The sequence below is a fragment of the Nelumbo lutea genome, chromosome 4 (assembly GCF_056320005.1).
Source record: "Nelumbo lutea isolate HS-2025 chromosome 4, American lotus-T2T, whole genome shotgun sequence".
NCBI classification, from domain to species: domain Eukaryota; kingdom Viridiplantae; phylum Streptophyta; class Magnoliopsida; order Proteales; family Nelumbonaceae; genus Nelumbo; species Nelumbo lutea.
In genome coordinates this window covers 8,988,763-9,012,071 of record NC_142687.1, presented here as the reverse complement: position 1 = coordinate 9,012,071, position 23,309 = coordinate 8,988,763, and the positions used below count along the sequence as shown (strand labels likewise).

The window sequence follows — 23,309 nt, the reverse complement described above, 5'->3', positions numbered from 1 at the left end:
TAGAAGAAAAACTGTCTTTTGAAACAAATGGACTAATTAAAAATAGTCAAAAAGATGATAGAGAACAACAAAAGAGAGAAGCAAGTAGAGAGAAGAGGAAGAAGAAGATGGCGGCAATAAGGGTTCAGAGAGAGATTTTCGAATGTAATCCTCTCTTACACCCAAATCCCTTTTCATTAACTTAATTTTCAGTAATTACAGAGAGGCCCTTAACTGGGCGAATAATTTAAAGAAAACATAAGTAAGGCCCATGTTGAGGCCCATTACAACAAAGAATATAAACAAAAGAAATAAGTAAACAATCTATGGGCCATTCGGCCCATCCTCTCTACACTCCCCCTCAAACTGAGCATAGATGTCAATCATGCCAAGCTTGCCAGTATCATGCTGAAGTTTGGCCTTGGGGATTCCCTTGGTAAGGATATTAGCTAACTGTCCTTTAGAAGAGATAAATGGTAGACAAACTTCTCCAGAAGCCACTCTTTTTCGGATAAAATGTTTGTCAACTTCAATATGTTTGGTCCTATCATGTTGCATCGGATTGTGAGCAATGTTGATGGCAGCCTAGTTATCACAATATAACATTAATAGCTTATCATACTCAATACTTAGTTCGTCCATCAAGGATTGTAGCCAAAGTAGCTCAAAAACTCCATGAGGCATGGCCTTGTACTCGGCTTCAACTGAAGATGTGGCAACAACTGATTGTTTCTTGCTTCTCCAAGAAATAATATGCCACCAAGTTATAGGACCCAAAAGTTGACCTTCTATCACCAATGTTTTCGGCCCAATCAACATTTGTGTAAGCCTCTAGTTTCATATGACCATGCTTAGCAAATAGATTTCCCTTTCCAGGAGAACCCTTTAAATAGCACAGAATTTGTTTTGCTGCTGCCATGTGAGTGTCCCTAGGAGCATGCATGAACTGACTAATGCAGCTGACAACATATGCAATGTCTAGCCGAGTCATGCAAAGATAGAGCATTTTCCCAAGTAACCTCTGGAAGACTCCCTTATCTTTCAACAATACTCCATCTGAGGCAGAAAGTTTGTGACATACCAATAGGAGTAGCTATTGGTCTAGCACCCATCTTCCCTGTTTCAGTGAGCAAGTCAAACACATACTTTTGTTGAGAGATAAGGATTCCATCCTTAGACCGAACAACTTCTATGCCAAGGAAATACTTCAATTCCCCAAGATCTTTGATCTCAAATTTTGTATGAAGGAAAGATTTAAGATCATTGATTCTTGTTACATCATTACCAGTCACAACTATATCATCAACATAGACAATATGATATACCACCAAAGAGCCTCTCCTCTTCACAAAGAGGGTATGATCAGATTGAGTCTGTATATAGCCAAAGTTAACAAGGGCAGCCCTAAACCTTTCAAACCATGCCCAGGTGACTGTTTAAGTCCATAAAGAGATTTCTTCAGCTTGCATACCTTTCCCTCCATATCTGTGTCATACATCCCCGGTGGAAGAGATATATAGACCTCCTCATGTAATTCTCCATTCAGGAATGCATTTTTCACAACTAGCTGGTAAAGTGGCCAATCTGAATGTGTAGCCAGAGATAGCAGAACCCTCACATAAGTCATCTTTGCAACAGGAGCAAAGGTCTCCAGATAGTCAATCCCATATGTCTGTGTATAACCTTTGGCAACTGGCCTAGCTTTGTACCTTTCAATGGTGCCATCAACATGGTATTTGATGGTGAAAACCCACTTATAGCCCACTGGTTCTTTCCCTTCAGGCAAATCAACCACTTCCCAAGTGCCATTCTTATGCAGGGCATCAATTTTTGTTCTCAACATCCCCCCATTCTGGAATAGTAAGATCTTCTGACACTGGCCTTGGTATTAGGTTAGAAGCAACAGAATAAAGATAACCAAAATATGAAGGAGAGAGCAAACTATAAGAAAGGCGTTTGGAAATGCAATGTGCAATACACTTCCTTTTACCTTTCCTGATAGCAATAGGGATGTCAAGGTCTGGGAAATGTGGCACCAAAGGGACTGCATTAGTATCTGTTGTCTCGTCTGTGATTGGAAGTGTAGGAGGCTCAAAAGAAGACTCATCTGGGACACGAAGGGGGAGATCAAACAACTATGACTAATTCTCCCCCTTTTGACAATGCTTCTCCAGAGAAGGATCATAGAAAGAAGAAGACTCATCAAAGGTGACATCCATTGAGACATACTGAGTTCTAGACTTTGGATCAAAACAATAATAACCCTTTTGCGTGGAGGCATAACTAAGGAAAATGCACTTGTGGGCCTTTGGTTCAAATGTATGTCTCTTGGTACTTGGAATGTGTACATAATAGGTGCAACCAAAGACACAGAGTGGAATAGGAAAAAGGTTCTTGCCTGGATGAAGGAGACTAAAAGGCGGCTTAAAACCCAACACTCTAGATGACATATGGTTAATTAGGTAGGTTGCAGTGAGAATAGTATCCCCCCAAAATCTTGTAGGAACATGTGAAGCAAACAAGATACTTTTTGCAACTTAAACAATGTGCCAATTTTTTCTTTCAACAACTCCATTCTGTCCTGGAGTCCTAACATAGGAACTTTGGTGGATAGCCTCCAAATCAGTGAGATAACAGGCTAGTTTTTTCTCAAAATATTCTTTTGCATTGTCGGATTTGAAAATTTTGATTCTAGTATCAAATTGGGTAAGAACAAATTCATGGCACTACCTCACAAGTCTGGGAACTTCATCATGGGACTTCATAAATAATAGCCAAGTATATCGTGAAAAATCATCAATGATCAAGATAAAATATTTATAGCCACCCATAGAGGGTAAGTGGTATGGCCCCCACACATCAGAGTGCACCGTATGGAATGGAGAAGAAGATCTTTTATTATTCAAAGGGTAACTGCTTCTACAATGTTTTGACAACTCACAATGAAGACTAGACAAATTAATTTCCTTAAATAGTTCTGGGAATAAATGACTCAATGCAGAAAAAGAAAGATGACCCAAACGAAAATGACATAACATCACACGACTGACAACTCTGAAGATGTAGATCCAAAAGCAGCTTTCCCATGTTGGCCTTGACACTGTCCAGGAGCATCCAACAAATATATTCCATTCGCCTTATGGCCACTTCCAATCACTTTTTGAGACTCCAGATCTTGAAAGACACAATAGGAAGGAAAAAATGTTGCACTGCAATTAAAAGACTTAGTTAGACTACTTGTAGATAACAAATTTGTATTCAATTTGGGCACATGAAGAGTAGAAGGAAGTAAAAGAGAGTCTATGGCCTTGATGGTTCCCTTGGCAGAGATAGGAGCAAGAGAGCCATCAACTAAGGTGATCTTATCCCGACCAGGAAGCAAATCATAAGAAATAAACAAAGTGGAAAGGCTGGTCATATGATCAGAAGCTCCAGAATCAATAATCCAAGGGATCCTACGATTACTTGAGATAGTTGCATGATTGGCAGTGGCCCTTATACCTGAATGAGCAAATGCAGAAGAAGTTGAATTTCCCGGAGGGTTGGAAGAAGAGACAACACTCTCAAGGTGATTGATCATCCTTTCATACTTCTCATATTCTACCTTCATAACTGCTAACTATTCACTAGTAGTTCTCTCATCGATTAAGTACCTGTAATTATTTGGACCAGTTGCAATGTTGGCACTTCCAGTCTTCACATTATCAGCCTTCTTTTGGAAATGAGGAGGAAGAAGCTCCAGATGCAGTTTCCAACACTTGTCATTTGTATGTTTTGGTTTCTTACAGTAGTCACAAATAACTTCCTTTTTTCCTGAACCACCTGGATTTCCTGTAGTTCCCTTTGGTTTCAGCCCCATGTTAGCAAAGTGTTCATTTAGACCAGCCCCTTGAACCTGGACTAGTCTCCTGCTTTCTTCACTACTTGCCAAGGCATAGGCCTAAGACAATGAAACACTATCCTTGGATAAGGTGTTCTGTTTTGTGATGTCATACTCGGGATTCAACCCCGTCAAGAATTCAAAAACCCTGTTTGTCTCAACTAATTTTCTGTAGGTTTCAGCATCATTAGTACTTTCCCAGGCAATAGTTTCCATCAAGTCAATTTCTTGCCAAAGAGATTTTAGCATTGTGAAATAAATGGCCAAAGGTCTCTCCCCCTGCCTTAAATTTTTCACATTACTCCTCAGCTTATATGCTCTGGCTACATTCAGTTTCTGAGAATAGGTTTCAGCAACACCGTTCCATATTTCTTTTGCTGAATTCATTCATAAATAGTGTTGACTGATTTGAGGTTGCATCGAATTTACTAACCATCCGATTACAGTGTAATTTCTCTTGCATCCATTTTTCATAATATGGATCATCTTTCGAGGGAGCCTTCTTGTGCCTGGAGATATACCCCCACTTGCCTCTACTGCAGACATGAATTTTTACTGAATGTGACCATGCCAGATAGTTGGCTCCATCTAGCTCGACTGTGGTCACAACCAATAGAGAGTCAACAGAGGCCCCCTGAACATGTCCGGATTCAGCAACATGCTTGTTTTCAACTTCCAAAGGATCCATCTTCTTAAAAACACTCCAAAATAACTTCTAACAACTTCAATTAACAATCAAGGAAGACAGGAAAAAATATATGTTGTGCATCAACCTCTATGCAGCTGTACCTGTTAACTGCGTTACACCTGGAACCCGGAAGAAACAGAAAAAACCTAGCCGCACCTTGTATACTTCATAGAACACTGAGCTACTTAATTGATCTTCAAGATGAAGAACAAGAAGCCATTCAATCACTGAGCGCCAAGATGAAGGTCAAACTCCCTGTGGGGCCCTCAAGCAGATTTGTCCAGTTAATTAGGGTTTTGGGCAACACACCTGAGACTGTCAAAGTGACGACAAAGACAGCCTCCTCTCCAAAAACCACTAACAACTGGGTTGAGAAAAAATTTTTTTAACTACTCATTCAATTCAGTTCTCCATACACACTGTGTATGGGAAGAAAAAGGAAAAAAGGAGAGCTTGCTCTAATACTAAGAAGAAAACACAGTTTTTTGAAACAAATGGACTAATAAAAAATAGCAAAAAAGATGATAGAGAACAGCAGAAGAGCGAAGCAAGTAGAGAGAAGAGGAAGAAGAACACGAAGATGGCAGCAATAAGGGTTCAGAGAGAGATTTTCGAATGTAATCCTCTCTTACACCCTAATCCTTTTTCATTAACTTAATTTCAGTAATTACAGAGAGGCCCTTAACTGGGCGAATAATTTAAAGAAAACATAACATAAGTAAGGTCCATGTTGAGGCCCATTACAGCAAAGAACATAAACAAAAGAAATAAGTAAACAGTCTATGGGCGGCCATTCGGCCCATCCTCTCTACAGTAATGACAAGAAGCGAATAGATGAATAGTGTATTGTCCACTCTTGATGCAAAGAACACACATGTAGGGATAAAAACCATGTTTTCCTTTTCCTTTGGCATCTATACAAGTATTGATGATTTGGCAAGAGGTTGCCCAACGAAATACCTTGACTTTTGGGGAAGAAGTCAAAACCCATAAAGCTTTCCAAGGAAAAGGGGATGGATATTAGAGTGGTCTAGCAGCTTGGTAAAAGAAGAAACAAAAAAATGCCATTATAACAAGGAAACAACACCCTTTTATCCACCCCTAAAAAAGGAGGAAAAACAAACTCTAGGTTAGGAACAAGGCCCACTGATTCAACAACCTCCTCTTTCATGTTACCCTCTCCTCAACCCCAAGTTCCAAGAAATATTACCATTAATTAGGGTGGAAGAATTCTTGTTTTCAAAAATTATTGAGTTTCTCTTCCTCCTCCCCCCACTGTCTGTAATTATCACTTGTATATTAACAGTCTTCCTCTTTTGTTTAACCCCTGCATCCTCCACCCTTTGTAGATATATTAGTGTCAAGGAATCATATCTAATACTTATGTGGGGTTAATTCCTCGACAAAAATTTATTCTATTTCTTATTGGTCTCCTCTGATTTCTAATATCATCAAACTGTACTTTGATGGGTGTAGCTTGGGGAACCCTGGAATTTTGGTTATAGGGGGGTATTTAGAAATTGTGATGGGAGATACTAGCTTTGTATTCTAGACCCATTGTCTATGGTGATTAAACTTAAGGACGGTTCTAAATGGGCTGAGACTCGCTAAACATCCAAGGTACAGGGATCTAGTGGTGGCAGGGAACTCTAATACAATTTTGGGCTGTCTTAAAAAACACAATATGGGATCTTGGAAATATAGATAGATCATGTGGGAAATTGAACACCTAACTACAGAACTAAGAAAGATCTGCCAACAGGATAAGAATATCATCATCATCATCCATGCCTTGTCCCAACTATATGGGGTCAGCTACATGAATCGTGTTTTGCCAATCTGTTATATTTAAAGCCATTTATCCACTGTTAAACTATTATTGCTTAAATCATTTCTTACTACTACCCATGTCCTTTTTTGTTTACCCCGAGCTCTTCTAGCCCCTTCAATGTGCAACAGATCACTTGTTATAACTGGCATGGTTGGTGGTTTTCTATGCACGTGCCCAAACCATCTTAATCTATTCTCTCTCATTTTATCACCTATTGGAGCTACTCTTAAGTTCATACAGATAACTTCATTCCTAATCCTATCGTTTCTTGTTTTCCATTCATCCATCTTAGCTTTTGAGGATAGGAATATATAAAAGAAAATCAGATAGAAGGCTGATGGGGGCTAGGCCAGTGCTTGGTAGATTAGTGTTTGTACACCATTTTTTTGATACATGTTAAATAAAATATTAACTGTTGCTTAAAGAAGTATTCAACTGGTAAATCTAATGCAAGATGGTTCAAATCTTGACAATGTTTTTATCCTCCATTCTTGACAATGTGTGCCATTTTTTCAAGAAACCATTAAGTGACAAAGAAGTTCTAGGCCTTTTTTATAGGCATATAATGTTAAAATTCAAAAAATGGATTATTTTAATGGTTTATACTTTCTATAGACATGTCCTCTGGTCCTTGTTTTTTCTTCCAAAGTGAGACTCCCTGAGACATGTAGGGTTCTGATTCTTGTGTCATGTCCATTTGACACTAGGGGTGAGCATTATTTGGTTAAAACCGAAAAACCAAACCAGAAATTTTGGTTTTGGTTTTCAGTTCGGTTATTTTGGTTCAGTCAATTCAGTTTTAGGGTATTTCAGTTATCAGTTTAGGTTTTCAGATTTGACAATTCAGTTAATGAAAAAACCGAATTAACTGAATTTCATTTTTTTAGAAAAGTAAAATAGAAACTTGTATTAACTGAGAAAATTTCATTGCGAGATAATATAATTAATATTATAAAATATATGTAATATATTCAATATATAATGAAATTCAGTTTTAACAGAAATAAAAAAATAAGAAATTCGGTTTTGGTTTTGGTTTCGGTTTTCCCTCTAATAATTTTGGTTATTTTCGACTAAACCAAATGCTCACCCCTATGCAACACTGCTTAAAAGTCTTTCTTGGACTATATCTTGATTTCTTTGCAAATTGGTATATTATGCTGGCAAATGCTGCCAGTGCATCTTTCTCTTATTTTTCTGGGTCTGGTACTCATTTCATGTTTATGATAATTATACATAGTATAGAACTAATAAAAAATGATACACAGCATACAAGCATTTAAGATGTGGATAAGATGCCTCTTTTGTATTTCTTCTGTTTGCTTTCACTTCTAGGGTTCTTGTTTCTTTTCTTTTCTTTTTTTATGATGAATTTCTAGGGTTCTTGTTTCTTCTCTTCTATCATTTAAAACTGATGCTCTTTTCCCTTTATTCCTAATCAGCTTAGCATTGTAACATATTTTATACATTAAAATCTAGAATTTTTTTGTATGTTCTTTCTCATGATCAGACCGTACTGGCTACAATGTATGGGGCTGGAGATAGTGTGATTTGTCAAGCCAAGGGGAAAGTTGAAGTAGGGATCCCTTCTTCCATGATTTTGAATTTACAGAGTCAACAGATTGGTGTTGGTCGTGAAATGCCAGTATTCCCTTCATTACCAGAGGCAAGTGCCAGAAAGAAGTTTATAGCTTATTTATTATTTGGTTTCTTTCATCTTTACATCTTCAGCTAACTCAAATATATGCCTTAGGGAAATTTGTTTTCCTTCTATGAGCTATGCAACAATTACAAGTGGACCGTAGAAGATGAACAGGTCGAATGAATTTTCCTGTACTTATTCTTATTGCCATTTTGTTGCATTCTTGTTTTTTTTATGTTGTTTGCATAAAAAAATTGTCTATGTTAGGTGTTGAGCTTCCAAGTGGCCAAGTGCTCATATGGTGAGAAGTATGATGTTCTATTATCTGGTTTGAGGGGAATTATGTCTTCCAGTTATTCAGATAACAAAGAACTCAATCCCATCAATGTATTACATGGAAGGTATGTTTTAATTGCTTTTTATGTTATAAAAAGCATGCGTTAAAAAGTGAAATCAGAAGCACGGAGAAGAATATGAAACTGTTTCCTCAATTTGGGTGGGAGGACCAAACACTACAATCATCTTAGCTGATCCTAATTTCATGATGTGGTTGGGAAATTGGCAGATCCATCTCTTATTATTCTCCAGTTAACTTTTGAGTGAACACAGAACACCTGAACTTTCAAGTACTTATATATTGTTAAAGAAAAGGAGTCATTTTTCTTTGTAATATTTGTCCAATGTGCAATACATTATCAAAGTTACTATTGTTTTCATTTTAATTTTGAATATGTTTTTCCATTATGCTTATGCTTTTGCTATAACCTTCAATTTTTGCTACTTAAGATTTGTATTGCATAGAATATGTTTCTTATCTTGCCAGTGCAGTGTGTGAGACCTGTAGGTGTCTAATACTTATTTGTGACACATTTTTCTGTTTGCAATATCTGTTTTTTTTATAATACTTCATTTATCTTTTTTAACATTGATAACTTGTTTCCCTAATGTGAATCTCTGCATACCAGGTTTGCTGGCAAAACAAATGTTGCTGTTTCATTCTCCTGTAAATTTTCTTCTGGTGCATTTTCACAATCAAGATCATATAATGCATCTGCATTAGTGTGGGTGGTGTCTGATCCTCCTCTTGCTCTTGGAAAGTCAATGACTTGGGTCCTTCCTCCTTTTTATACTACCTCAAATCTTTTGCCTGGATCGACCGAATCATACAGTCATCGGGATTCTCATAGTCGTAAAGGGCCTATTATTTATTCTCTATTGAAAACATGTGGCGGTAAAAATGAAGAGATGCAACAGAAGGCTATTTCTGTAGATGGTGGTAGAATAAAGACAATGGAGAGCAATGATATTGATTGCATTCAGGCAAAAGATCGTACAACTGGGATAGTTGAGATTGCATCATGTGTAAGGGTTGCAGAGGTATGAATTTATCAAGTTATGCTACTAATTCTCTAATTTGAATAAAATTCAATATGCTTTAGTGTTCTTATATAAGACCAGAAAACAGCATCAACACCTTCACATCAGCCATTGTTCTGATATCATGTTAAACTGCTCTTAAAATATTTGGTTGTTTGCATTTCAGTACCCTAGAAAACTAGAGCAATTTTTGGTCCTACACAACAGGCTAACAGAATTTTAAAGTGCACACCTAGATGTAAGCTTTAGATTTGGCAAGTAAAAGAATACTGTAGTACCTGTCTCTAGAGAGAAAAAAATTATCCCTTTTTTTGCCGAAAATCTGGTCATACTTAAGATTGATGAACATAGTGACAGAAAACTAGAATAAGCTGAGGAAAATCTTGGATGGTTGGTGTGGCTCAAGAATGCAATAGAAACTGGATAATCATTTTCTATTGCAGTGTTTTTTTTTTTTTGATGGTTATCAAATTGATAATGTGTAGTATCATTTTCTATTCCAGGAGTCATCCTTCATATTCAGTGCTGGTAAGAGGCATCCGTTAAAGTGAAAGACATAGAAGTTGCATGGATAAAGTTACATGTGCAGTTCTTTTTTTTTCTGTTTAAAGTAAAGAATTGTATCAAGCAGTATAAAAATTGTAATATAATGTACACCAAAGCTCTGTACTTTGGGGATATACACAGTGAAGAGTCAAGAGACAATTTCAATTGTGCATTTCTATTTGTAAACAAGCTATAACAATCAAAAGAAGAGTTTTGAGGAACATCCTGTATGTCACCATGATCTTAAAGTCCCCCAGGCCTTCCATTTTACTACATCTCTGTGCTTGTCTTGTTCACAAAGATACATGGATTTCTCTAGCTCCAATAGTTCAACCCACAGAAAACAGCATTATGCCCATTTGGCTCAAACCATATATATGCTGGCTGTGGAAAAATTCTTCTAGAGAGCCTGAGAAATAACATCCCAACCTAAAAATTCCCAAAATTTAGACCATGGCAGGAAGGCGAGTTGACAGATTAGGAAAATATGATTTTCTGATTTTGTTATGTTGGAAAGAGAACATACTCTTCATTATCCTGATATATTCCCCTTTTATTGAGATTTATGGTTAGGCATTACCTAAGAGTTGCTGGCAAGGTGACAATACCAAAAATAGCCACATCTAAATGCACATTGAGGGCACCCTGCCTTGGAGCTTGGTTAAGACCCAGTGGAGCAAGAGCTTAGGTTTCTGAAAAAATTGAGTGGGATGAGAATGACTCCAGGGGGTTTCAGGCCCATATTCTATCTTTTTATCCAGTTCTGGTTTCTGGCTTTTAATCTTCTGCATTAACTCTGTCATGGTTTCTATTTGCCAAACATTTAAGTTATTTTCAATCTTGGATTCCACATCACTTCTTATGGCTGCTGAAGCTTTTTGTGACCACTGCACCCTTATTTTGGGCTGCACTGAACAGGGGGTATAGTTCCATGAGCAAATGATTGCCATGACATGGATTTCTCCTGGATCTTACTGGAGCTTTCATGTCAATTTTAGATTGTGTACCATTCATGAAGTAGGTTGATATAGGGAAGGAAGGGGAACGTTCTACTAGGGTGTATATGGTAGGTAAAGAAAGGGAATTAAGGATCTGAACCATGAGAGAAATATATATTTGATATAGGGAAGAAAAAGAAGAAACATTGAACTTATCTTTTTTGGTTGATGAAGAAAAATTGAACTTTTCTTTTTTGATTGATGAAGAAAGATTGAACTTTTCTTTTTTGATTGATGAAGAAAGATTGAACTTTTCTTTTTTGATTGGTGATGAAAGATTGCACTTTTAGAGAAAGAGAGAATCACACTCTTAGTGCAAGTAACTTCAAAACAAACTTTTATTCCATTTGCTCAACTTTAAAATTCTAATTAGAATGACTCTGTAGGCTAAACTTAAGGATTGGACCAAAAAACTGACCAGATGCATCCTACCTGCCTTAGAACGGAAGCAAACCCATAAGTAACCTATAGAAACAGTCAACTCCCAAAACAACTCTAGTGATTCATTACCAATCTTACTAAAACCAAACAAACCAAACATAAATCTAAGAGAGACCAAGAAGACAGACTGAAACCCCATCACAGGTTGGCACTACCAGTGAAACAATTATAAAAGAAAAGGGGAGGATCCCCAAGAGATTACAGAGGAGGAAGCTTGTTACTAAACAAATGATCGAAAAACACCCCACACTTGGCTAAGCCATCTGCTATATGATTTTGTTCCCTTGGAATCCAAACTAAAGTAGCATTTAAGCAGTCGAAAGAGTCCCTAGCCTCTGCCAAATAGTGGCTCAGTCTCCAAGGTTCCCCCTCCTTGTTTCTTATCCACTTTATGGTGTTTGCTGAGTCACCAGTAATGGTTAGGTTCTGAATTCCCAAATTTTTTACTGTTCTGATTCAAGTGAGAGCAGCCATCACCTCAGCCTTTGTGGAGTCAGCCAATCCAATTGGACCACTGAAAGTCCAGCATATGTTGCCCCTTTTCATCCCTTACTGTGCCTCCAATGCCAGCTAACCCTGGACTACCTGGAACTCCCATCAAAGTTTAGAGTCTTCTTTCCATCAGTGAAACAATTATAATTCACTTGTATATATATTTTTTTTATCAATAACAGAATGATTTTTTTTGACAATAACAGAAGATTTCATTGAAGAAATTAAGGATACAATGGGAATAGATAACCTCTCTTATCTCCCCCGACATGAAACAAACAGAACAGAAATTTTCAATTTAGAGCAAAACAAAGCACCCCTGTTCACCCCCTGTTTTGCTAAACCATCAGGAAAAGAATTGGCACGTCGCTTGACCCGATTCACTTTTACCTCCATGTCTTTTGTCAGCCACTTGAATTTTTTCTTTTCATTTCTGTAAGTCCATGGATCATTTTTGTCTTCTTTCAACCAGCTCACCACCAGTTTGGAACTTTTGAGTCTCCTTCTATAATCAGCTTCCTTATATTTAACTCCTTGGCACTCTGTACACCAGTACACCTTCCAATTGCCACCAACATCTCAGCTCTAAGGGAGTCACCTGCTTCAATTGGATCTGAGAACAAGGCAATTACTTTCCCTTTCTTATCCCTTAAAACACCCCCACTACCTGAAGACCCCACGTTACCAATACTGCTTCAATCGAAATTCATCTTGAAGAAGCTGCTTTGGGGGGGGGGGGTGGACCAAACTGGAACTGAGACCTCCTGACCCAGAACTGAATAGGCAACTTATTTCCACTTTCTTGACAGTCCATCCATCAACACATTGTTGAATAACTCCATAGATTTGTCCTACCCTGATAAAAATCACCTCCTGGATAGCTTCCTTGCTTCTCTCCTTCCCTGTGAATATTCTTGAATTTCTTTCTTCCCAATTGGTCCAGCTAATGGCAGCCCTTACACATCTCCACATTAGTCTTCCCCTTTTCTTTGGCAAACTGAAGAAAGTAGGAGCAAACAAGATTTGCACATATGGTGGAGTCCATTTGCATCCAAACAAAGAAAAAAACCATTCCCATAAGCCTTTAACAAATATGCAAGAGATTAATTAGTGGTAGCAATTCTCACCATCAACCTTACAAAGAATACACCAATAAGGGGACAAACAACTCTTAGGTCTTTTTCTTTGAAGCGAGTCACATGTGTTGATTCTTTCCAGATATGCTTCCTAGCAAAAACTCCCAATCCTGGGTGGGATAGGTTTACTCCACACCTCTTTAACAGGGAAAGACAGGCCCTCATTAGCGGATCGTTAGGTTAGGGTTTTGAAAAAAGATGAACAAGTGAACAGACCATCAAGGGTAGAGGTCTAGTTTCTTTTATCAGATTGAGAAGGGTCCAAATATACCCCATCCAGAATTCCCATAAGGGACATAGTACTATTTAACTCAGAATCCCTAATAGCCCTTCTCAAACCAAAAACCCAGTACTCGAGTTGGTAGGAACCAAAAAAGTAGACATAGGCTCATTCTTGTGATTAGACAAGGCAAGCAAGGAAGGAATTGATCCCTTAATGGGGAATCCCCAACCCAAAACTTAATACAGCTCCTAGAGTGTAAGTCATACTTGATCCCACTATTTTAAAAGCGCAAGGCGCAAGGTGAGGTGCGCGCCTTTTTGAAGCAAGGCGCACAGTTTAAAAAAAAAAAGATAAAAATTCAAAAAAAAAATCATAAAATCATAAAACATAATATTAATAAAAATATAAACTTAAGTTTTAAAATAAATGTTTTAAAAAACCTATTAACTAAAATTAAAATACATAAATATAATATGTAAATCATATTCAAATGAGAATTTAAAAATGAAATCAAACACATAAAACCCACAATCTCTTTTTTTCTCTTAATTGCATCAAGTAGCTAATGTGACATATTACATTCCTAATTCTATGAGCCGCCTTTGTGCCATGCCCCTCGAGGCTAGCCCAAACAAGTCCATGTTAGGGTCTTAAACCAGAGCTTTTGAGAATCCCCTATTTGGTAATGTTGTCCATTCATTCATCCTAATAAAATATCTTCTTAAAAGCAATTAAAACTATAAAATTATTATTTTGTGTAAAAACTAAGAATTTAAGACCCTAACATGGACTTGTTTGGGCTGGCCTTGAGGGGTGTGGCACGGGGGTTCGGGGGTGAAGCCCCCGACCCAGTAGCCAGACTAAAAAAAAAGGTAAAAGCAGCAAATTTCCAAAAGGCACACGTCTGGCCTAAGGTGCAAGGCACACCAGGCGTGCGCCTTTTGAATGGGCCTCGCCTATGCGCCTAGGTTCGCCTTTTAAATCACTGCCTGATCTAAGCAAGAACAAGAGGAGGATGGCTTGGATAGATTTCCACATGGATGCTCTTGTAGTCCTTGCTTTAATTCCAGTTTCCCAACCATTTGTCGCTAGCCCATGGATACTCACCACTACCTTAGGCGACAACTTTTCTATCTCATTAGGAAGTCTCCAAAGCCATTTCCCTATAAGAGCCAAATTCCATTTCCGCACATTCCCAATTCCCAACCTTCAAACTTTTTGCTTCTACACCACTTCCCACCTAACTCTATGATCATTTTTTTCCTCTCCAGTTCCCACAAAAATCCCTCATTAGATTCTTCAACTTTCTAGCCGTCTCATTTGGAATTTACATACTGACAAGAAATACACGGGTAAATTAGCTAGAGTGGATCTAATTAGGGTGATTCTCCCTCCCAAGGATAAATAATTTCGTTTCCAAGAGGCAGTCTCTTTTCAAATCTTTCCACCACCAGGTTTCAAAAACTCTCTTTCCTAGGGTTATCACCTAGTGGGAGACCCAAGTATTTGAGAAGCCAACTAGAAACCACACAACCCAAAATATCGACACTCTCTAACACCTTCCCCTCCCTCATATTGATTCCAGCTATGCAGCTTTTCTCAAAATTCACCTTTTAATATGACATTTGTTCAAATAGTTGCACTGCAATTTTGAGATTTCTAGTCCATCCCAAGTCACCTCCATCACAAAAGAGGACCGTATCATCAGAAAATTGTAGGTTAGTGATTGGTACCCCATCCCTACCAACTTCACCCTCTTATTAGGTTTCTTGAGTCTGCTCTAGATATCAATTTCCCCAATACATTTGCTACTAAGGTGAATAGGAAAGGAGAGAGAGGGTCTCCTTGTTTAATACCCCTCAAGCCCGTGAAAAAATCCACTATTGTTCCATTCACCAATATATAGTATCGACATCTCTTTAAACATCCCATCACCCATTTGCACTATCTTTCTCCAAACCCAAAGCAAACCATCACCTCCCCCAAGAAGGACCAACCCCCCATATCATATGCTTCTTCTAAATCAAGCTTACAAACCACTCCTTTCCTCCCTGACCTCCTCAAAACCTCACTTGTTGTATTGCCTATCTAATGACACCAAATACATGCAAAAATGGCACATTTTGAACCCTAAAAAATAGGTCAAAGCAAAAATGGCATGATTTCATCTTCAACTTTGCAGAATTCTAAGCGCTAGTATTTCACAATGATGTAAGTAACACTTGTGGTAGATAGTCAAATGACTTGGAGTTGTAAACAATTTTTGGCTGAGGGATGCTCTACCTCTTTTAATATAAATACATATTTACCTTTCAAAAAAAAAAGATTATTATCTAATTTGACTCTTTAGAATGATTGACCCTATCCTGAGACACTAACAAAATAGAAGATGAATATCAAAAGACTCAAATTGAACAAAACTAGAAACATGAATACATTATAAAATCACCACTCAATAAGGAATTGTGAGAATGTCCATAAGTAGTGGTACCACCAGAAGAGGGATTTTTTTTTTTTTTTTTGATGAATATTAGAAGAGGGATTTATCAAGTTATATTTGATAAAAGTAGCATGGGGAATCCGAGACCTTTGGGTATAGTGGATATTATAGAGGTGAGAAGGACAATGTAAAGACTTTGTTTTGGGGGCCACTAGGGAAAGGGGACTCACCAAGGGCAGAAATTGTGATAGGAGATTCTAAGATGGTGGTGGGATGGTTCAGAAACTAGATAAAAGTTCTATGGATGTGAAATCAAAAAGTTCAAGTGGTTAATGGTGGTAGGAATGCAGGTGCAGGTGCTGGTGCAATGGATACAAAGATTAGCCAATAGTATCATAGTATGGTTGATAATCAACAAAACAAGGGGTGAATAGAAACAATTTATTTTGGGCTGAGCTGTGATGATATTTTTGTGGGGAGGAGAAACAGAGGAATTAATGAAATTAAGTTATCTATCAAAAGTGGATTTCTCCTAGAACCCACTCCATATTTCTTGTGTTGTACTATGTTGCATGTTGCAATAATCTTCTTTGACATTCTGTTCAATTCTTGCCTTGAATCTCCAGTACCAAATTTCTTGTGCTGTAGCATGCTCTTAAAAATTCCTTCGTTTCTCTTTTTACATGTCCAAGTACTGCTGTTCTTTTTGAAAGATACGGATTTGTAAAATGGAAACTCTGTCTTGTGGAGCATTATATATCTTTTCTCATTTTTCTAGACTTGTTTAAATATTTACAGTCGTGATAGTTGACTTCTCTTTTATTTTCTTTATTTCCATTTTTTGCTTGAGCTTATGTGCTGGCACTTGATCAGGTGTCTCAAATAAGACTAGGTGCTAAGAAGTTTCCTTTCCATGTGGCTGAGCTTGCTGTTGGTGCTGAACTTGAGCTTGTTGTTAGCTACTGTGATGATCTAGGTATTTGCGTTTCAACTATAGAAATCAACTGTCTTTTTATGTATTTCAGTTTCTTTTGGCTTAAGCAGTCATGTTCATGTGCAATTGCTTTGATCAGGAAATCCCTTCTTTGAAGCTTATGATGTGGTTGAAGTCAATGCTGATACTAATTATCCTGATATCGTTCTAATTAATGGCACTCCTGACAACAATGGAAATATCCATCTCAAGGTTTGAGGCCTCTTCCTAGTACCCATAAACTTCCAACTTTTCAGTGGTGAGCAAAATGCAATCAGGGAGCAATCAAACATTGGACGACCTGAAAGTTTTCAATGCACTTTTCTCTTTTTTTTGATAAATAACAGAAACTTTTATTAATAGATATTAACAGATATTAACAAAAACTCTTAACCCTCTCAATTAGTACAGTTCAGTTTACAATATTGCCCAGAAAAAATTGACTCTTCCCACCCCTTGTTTGGCCAATGAATCTGCCAAGGAATTGGCACTCCTCTTAGTCCATTGAAACTTAACTTCCATGTTTTGAATGAGCTGTCTAACTTTCTTTTTCTCATTTAGAAATTTCCACAAACTAAAATCGTCTTTCATCAGCTAATTGGTAGCCAACTTAGAACCACCTTCCACCATCAGTTTTCTGATATTCAACTCTTGGGCTCTTTTTAACCTTTCCAAAACAGCCAATATTTCAGCTCTAATGGAATCTCCCCATCCAATAGAACCAGAATACAATGCAATAATTCGACCTTCTCCATCCCTGAAAACTCCCTCTATACCCGACGGGCCTAGATTTCCTTCGCTACTGCCATAAAAGTTCTGTTTAGTGAATCTCAAAGCTGGAGGAGACCAAATTGGGTTAGCTGAAATCTTCCTTGGAGCTGACCAAGCCACTTCTTTCCACTTCCTGATGATGTCTCCTTCTGAATAATTTTCAAAGAGCTTCAAAGTCTTAGCCCAATGAACCACCCTTATAGAAATTAATTCAATGATTGCACCCATGTAACAAGGTTCCCTCCTATAAAGGTGCAGTAGCCACTAGTAGACTTTCTGTCACTTTGGGATCCAGCCCAATCTGCATCTGTATACACTTCAACTTTCAAATGTCTGTGCTTTTGAAACAACAAACCAGTACTCGGATACTTCTTCAAATATCGGAGGATTCTCTCTGCTGCTTCAAGATGAGAAGACCTAGGAGCATGCATGAATTAACTGAGGACACCAACAGCATATGCAATGTCTGGGCGAGTTATAGAAAGGTATAACAATCTCTTACAAGCCTCTGGAACTGTTTCACATCCTTGAGTGATTCACCACAGTTGTCACCTAATTTACGGTTGGGGTCGATGGGAGAGTCAACTGGCTTCACCCCCATCTTTCCAGTGTCCTGAAGTAAATCTAGGACGTATTTCCTTTGAGAAATGAAGATACCCTTCTTTGATCGGGCAACTTCAATTCCAAGGAAGTATCTGGCAGGTCCTAAATCCTTCACTTCAAACTGAGTTGCAAGGAAAATTTTCAATTTCTGAATTTCATCCTCCCAATCACCAGTAACAATTATGTCATCTACATAAACAATTAGAGCAACAATTTTACCTTCTCCTTTTTTCACGAACAGTGTGTGATCTGATTGACATTGCCTGTATCCTTTCTGCTGAACTGCCACATGGAATCTACTGAACCAAGCTCTTGGTGATTGTTTCAGACCGTATAAGGACTTCTTCAACTTGCACACTTTCTGTTCATTGCCTTGGGCTAGAAACTCAGGAGGTTGAATCATGTACACTTCCTCTTCAAGGTCACCATTCAAGAATGCATTCTTGATGTCCAGCTGGTGTAAAACCCAATCCAGATTGGCTGCAAGAGAGGAAAGGACTCTAATGGAATTCATCTTGGCAATGGGGGCAAAAGTTTCTGCATAATCAACTCCATACACTTGAGTAAATCCCTTTGCCACTAAGCGAGCTTTATACCTTTCCACTGTTCGATCAGCCTTATGCTTGACTGTGAACACCCATTTACATCCAACCGGAACCTTTTCCTTAGGAAGATCAACAAGTTCCCATGTGCCATTTTTGTGAAGGGCATTAACTTCTTCCCTCATGGCATTTGTCCATTTAGGAACTGAAAGAGCTTCTGCCACATTCTTAGGGATAGGGACACTGTCAATAGAGGTAAGGAAGGCACGGAATGAGGGTGAAATGTTCTCATAGGAGACAAAGTTGGAAATGGGATGTTTTGTGGTGCACAATCTAACACCCTTCCTGTGAGCAATAGGACGGTCAAGATCATTAGCAGTAGAGGAATCATTTTCAATAGATTCAAGGACATCATTGGGAGCTAAAATACCTGAGTGAGTATGATCCTCCATCGAGGAGAAAAAACACGAAAAAGTGGAGGGTCAAGGAGAGAGGGAAGCTGAACTAGTTTCTCCTCATGTCTACACTCCCCCTGAGGAGAAACAGGATAGAAAGGCTCATCTTCAAAGAAAGAAACATCCACGGAGACATAGAATTTATGAGAAACAGGACCAAAAACACAGTAGCCCTTTTGAGTGAAGGAGTAACCAAGAAAAATGCAAGGTATAGCACGAGAGTCCAATTTCCCACGAGTGGGAGACAGATTTTGGACAAAACACCGACAACCAAAGACACGGGGAGGAATAGAAAGAAGGGGAGCCTTAGGAAAGAGAAGTTGATGTGGGGCTTTGTACTCTAACCGACGAGAGGGCATACGGTTTATAAGGTAAGTGGAACAAAGAACAACTTCAAGCCAAAAATGTTTGGGAACATTCATATGAATTAGTAAACCTCGAGCCACTTCAAGGAGATGTCGGTTCTTCCGTTCGGCCACACCATTTTGTTGTGGTGTGCGGGCACGAGAGCTACGGTGAAGGGAACCATGCGAAGCAAAAAATTCCGTGAGGTCACTATGAAAAAATTCTTTTGCATTATCTTTTTGGAAAATTTGGATTTCAGTTTGAAATTGAGTGAAGACCATCCGCTGGAAATCTTGAATGATTTTTGGTACTTCTTCCCTGGTTCGCATCGGGTATACCCACGTAAATCTAGAATAATCATCAATGAGGGTAATGAAATACTTGTAGCCACTCTCAGATGGTAAAGTAACAGGGCCCCACACATCAGAATGAACAATGTGAAATGGAGATTCAGATTTACTATGTCTTTGAAGAAAATGAGTTCTACAATGTTTACTCAACTGACACGTTTGACAAGAAAAGTCAGAGACAGACATTGACTTAAACAGTTCTGGGAATACAACTTTCAAAGACTCAAAAGACAAATGACCAAGACGACACTGCCATAAATAGACTTTTTTCTTACAGAATTGACTCATAGATTCTGTAACATGAAGACCGGCCTTATTCTCCAGCATGTAAAGTCCATCAGCCATACGACCCCTACCAATCGTCCTCCCCGAGGCCAGATCCTGAATCACACAATGAGAAGGGAAAAAAGTCATTGAGCAATTCAAGGAATTAGTAACACTACTAACAGAGAACAAATTAATGGGAAAGTTTGGAACATGAAGAACATCAGAGAGGGTAAGGCCAAGAGGAAGAGAGAGAGTTCCTGGACCAGCTATGGAAGAGTATGATCCATCGGCTAGTCTCACCTTGTCTCTTTCAGAAAGAGGGTGATAGGTTTGAAAGTAAGAGGACGTACCAGTCATATGTTTTGATGCTCCATAATTAATGATCCATGGAGAGTCATGGGTGTGAGAAGCAACATGGAAAACAGTGGCAGGGTTACCTGACGTAGATGCAAATGAGGTTGAGGGAGGAGTATCCATCTGACGAATTGCTCTACCATAAAGCTCTAAATGGTCACGGAAGGAATTCATAATGTCCTCCCTCGGGTCAGGTCCAGTGAGATGTGTCTGAGTCGCAGTAGAAATGGGGGGCTGATGCTCCCGAGTAGCCATGTTGGCCATGTGATGTTTCTTTGTATTTTGCTGCCCGTACCTCTTATTCACCTCTGAACCTTGCTTCTTAGTCAGATCTTGAGCCCATTTTGGTTTCCCATGAAGATCCCAACAGGTATCTTTGGTGTGTCGGGGTTTCTAGCAATGAGTGCACCACAATTTTTCCTTATCTTCTGTTTTTTTTCTGGAGATCACCTTTCCGAGAAGAAGATCCCCCACCAGTAGATACACCTCCTTTTGCAACTAACACAACAGCATCCCCACCAGGGCTGTTCATCAAATTTCTCCTGCTTTCTTCAGATTGTACAAGAGCATAGACTTCCTGAACAGAAGGGAGATCCTTAGAGCTGAGAATCTGAACTCTGATAGATTCATACAAAGGATTCAGACCATGTAAGAATGCAAACACCCTTTGCTTGGAGACAATCTGTTTGTACTTCTTAGCATCCTCATCACACTTCCAATCCACACTCTGGTAGTGATCCAACTCCTTCCAGGCAGATGTTAAGTCAGAGTAATAGACCGATAAACACCTCTCCCCCTGTCTACAAGTAGAAGATGTTGCCTGCAGTTGATAAATTTTGGCATAGTGTCTCAATTCTGAATATGTAGACTTTGCTTGTTCCCAGATTTCATTCGCAGTTTCAGCCCACATGAAATTCTTCCTGATTTGAGGTTGCATGGAAACCAAGAGCCAGGACATTACAATATTGTTCTCCTAATTCCATCTATCATATTCAGCACTCCCGGAGGATGGTTCTTTTATCCTCCCATTAATATAGCCTATCTTCCCCCTTGCAGTGATGTATAACTTGATCCCTCTTGACCACTCTAGGTAATTTAAACCATTAAGAGGGACAACAGCCATAGGAAAGGATAGGTCACCCCCACCCGTTCCATTCAGCATTGAGGAAACTCCAGATGAGGCTGAATCTTCACTACTCATGATTTCTGGTTTAAAAAAAACAGCAACCAAAGGAGTACTTCCGTACAAGGCTATTATAGAAACAGATCCTTCTGACCTACGGTTTCACTGGGAGCAAAGACTGAACACTGCTGTTGCAGTACTGGAACAGGTCTGTAAAACCTACGGTCTTGTAGGAATCCAAGAAAAGAACACTGCAGTTGCAGTACACAATTAGGTCTGTATGACCTACAGTTGTACAGAGGTCATATGACCCTCCAACAGAATAGAAAAAACAGGTGAAGTTCACCACACCCCTAATCGGCAGGTCTGGTAGCCGAACAGTCAATGACTGAGATCAATACAATATCTGCTTTAGGACATCAACAGTCCATCGAAGGGGTAAAGAAATACAAAAAAAATGTTGAATACAACTGCTTTGTTAAAGAAATACAGTCCCTCAATAGTCCATCAATCGGTTGAACAGTCAATCAATAAATAGTCAATCCGTAGGGCAGTCGAACAGTAAATGAACAGTACCTCTTTTAACTTCAGATGATAGCCTCTCTGTAAACCAGAACTCCCTCTACGAACCTCAGATGATAGCCTCTCTACAGTCGAATAGACAATGAATACCACTTCTGGGCTGGAAGATGAAAAGTCTCTATAACTTCTGGGTCGAACTGAATACAACTGATTAGCAGTTCGATGGATACAGCCCTGGGAGATGAAAAGACTATCTGCTCAACATTGAACAGTAGGTTTGCTTGACACCACCCTTTAGGCCTGGACGACTTGCACTGATACCATGTTGACCAAGAGCAAGAGCAAGTAAAGAGACGAGAGGAGAGGAGAGCCGAGAGGACTGAAAGCCCCTTCTGAACTTGTGGGGCGAAAGAATGATCTATTATTATTTATACTAGTACAGCCGAACAATGTAAACAAAGGAGAAATTACAACAATACCCTTATGGTACTAAACCTGAATACATAAACAACTGACAACAGTGATGACAAGTCTCACCATTCTTCTTACAAAGGATGCACCAGTGCGGGGATAAAAACCAATTAGGCCTTTTTCTTTGAAATGGGTTGCAAGTGTTATACTTTTCTAGGAAGGCTTCCCAACAAAAAGCACTAATTCTGGGAGGGACTGGTTTACCCCAAACTTCCAAAACTGGGAAGGGGAGTCCAATAACAGGTGGGGAATGAGCCAATTCTTTGAAGAATGAAGAGCATGAGAAGACACCCAAAGGAGAAGAGACCCAAATCCTATTTTCCCTCCTAGTGGGGTCAATACCCACCTCATCTAGGATTTTGAGCAGGTCAGAAATAAGGTTTAGTTCAAAGTCTCTAAGGGCTCTTCTAAAACCCAAATTCCCGTCAATAGTTGAATTAGAAGTGGTTAGAAAAGTGGAGACTAGCTCATTTTTAAAATGTGATAGAGAATACAAAGAAGGGAATAACTCTTTCAGTGGAGTGTTTCCCACCCAAACATGATCCCAAAATTTCACAAGGTTACCAGAGCACAGGTCATACCTAATTATAGGAAGGAAAGAAGGAAGTATGGCATGAATGGATTTCCAAGGAGAAGCTCTTGTAGCCCTAGCTGATACTCCCGTGTCCTAGCCATCCATCACTTGCCCATGAATACTTAAGACAACTTGAGCCCACAATTTATCCCTCTCCAAAGTCAATCTCCAAAGCCATTTCCCCAATAGAGCTTCATTCTTTTTCTGCAAATTACCTAAAGCAAGCCCACCATCACTTTTGGTTTTGGTAACTATATCCCACCTGACTCTATGGTCCCTTTTCTCT

The 23,309-nt window shown here is 38.8% G+C and overlaps 1 protein-coding gene across 2 annotated transcripts in view; it reads left to right on the top strand.

Annotated features, from left to right (window-relative positions):
• EMB3012 (embryo defective 3012) overlaps positions 1-23,309 on the top strand; it is a 111,444-nt gene that overhangs the window by 60,973 nt on the left and 27,162 nt on the right. For both annotated transcript variants that reach the window (XR_016094764.1, XM_088940837.1), the window contains exons 21-26: positions 7,889-8,044; positions 8,132-8,194; positions 8,288-8,421; positions 8,986-9,397; positions 16,547-16,649; positions 16,747-16,859. Coding sequence is in view for 1 of the 2 variants with exons in the window: in XM_088940837.1 (XP_088796963.1) it covers positions 7,889-8,044; positions 8,132-8,194; positions 8,288-8,421; positions 8,986-9,397; positions 16,547-16,649; positions 16,747-16,859 (981 nt within the window). In the remaining variant the exon portion in view is untranslated. The remainder of the gene's footprint in view (positions 1-7,888; positions 8,045-8,131; positions 8,195-8,287; positions 8,422-8,985; positions 9,398-16,546; positions 16,650-16,746; positions 16,860-23,309) is intronic.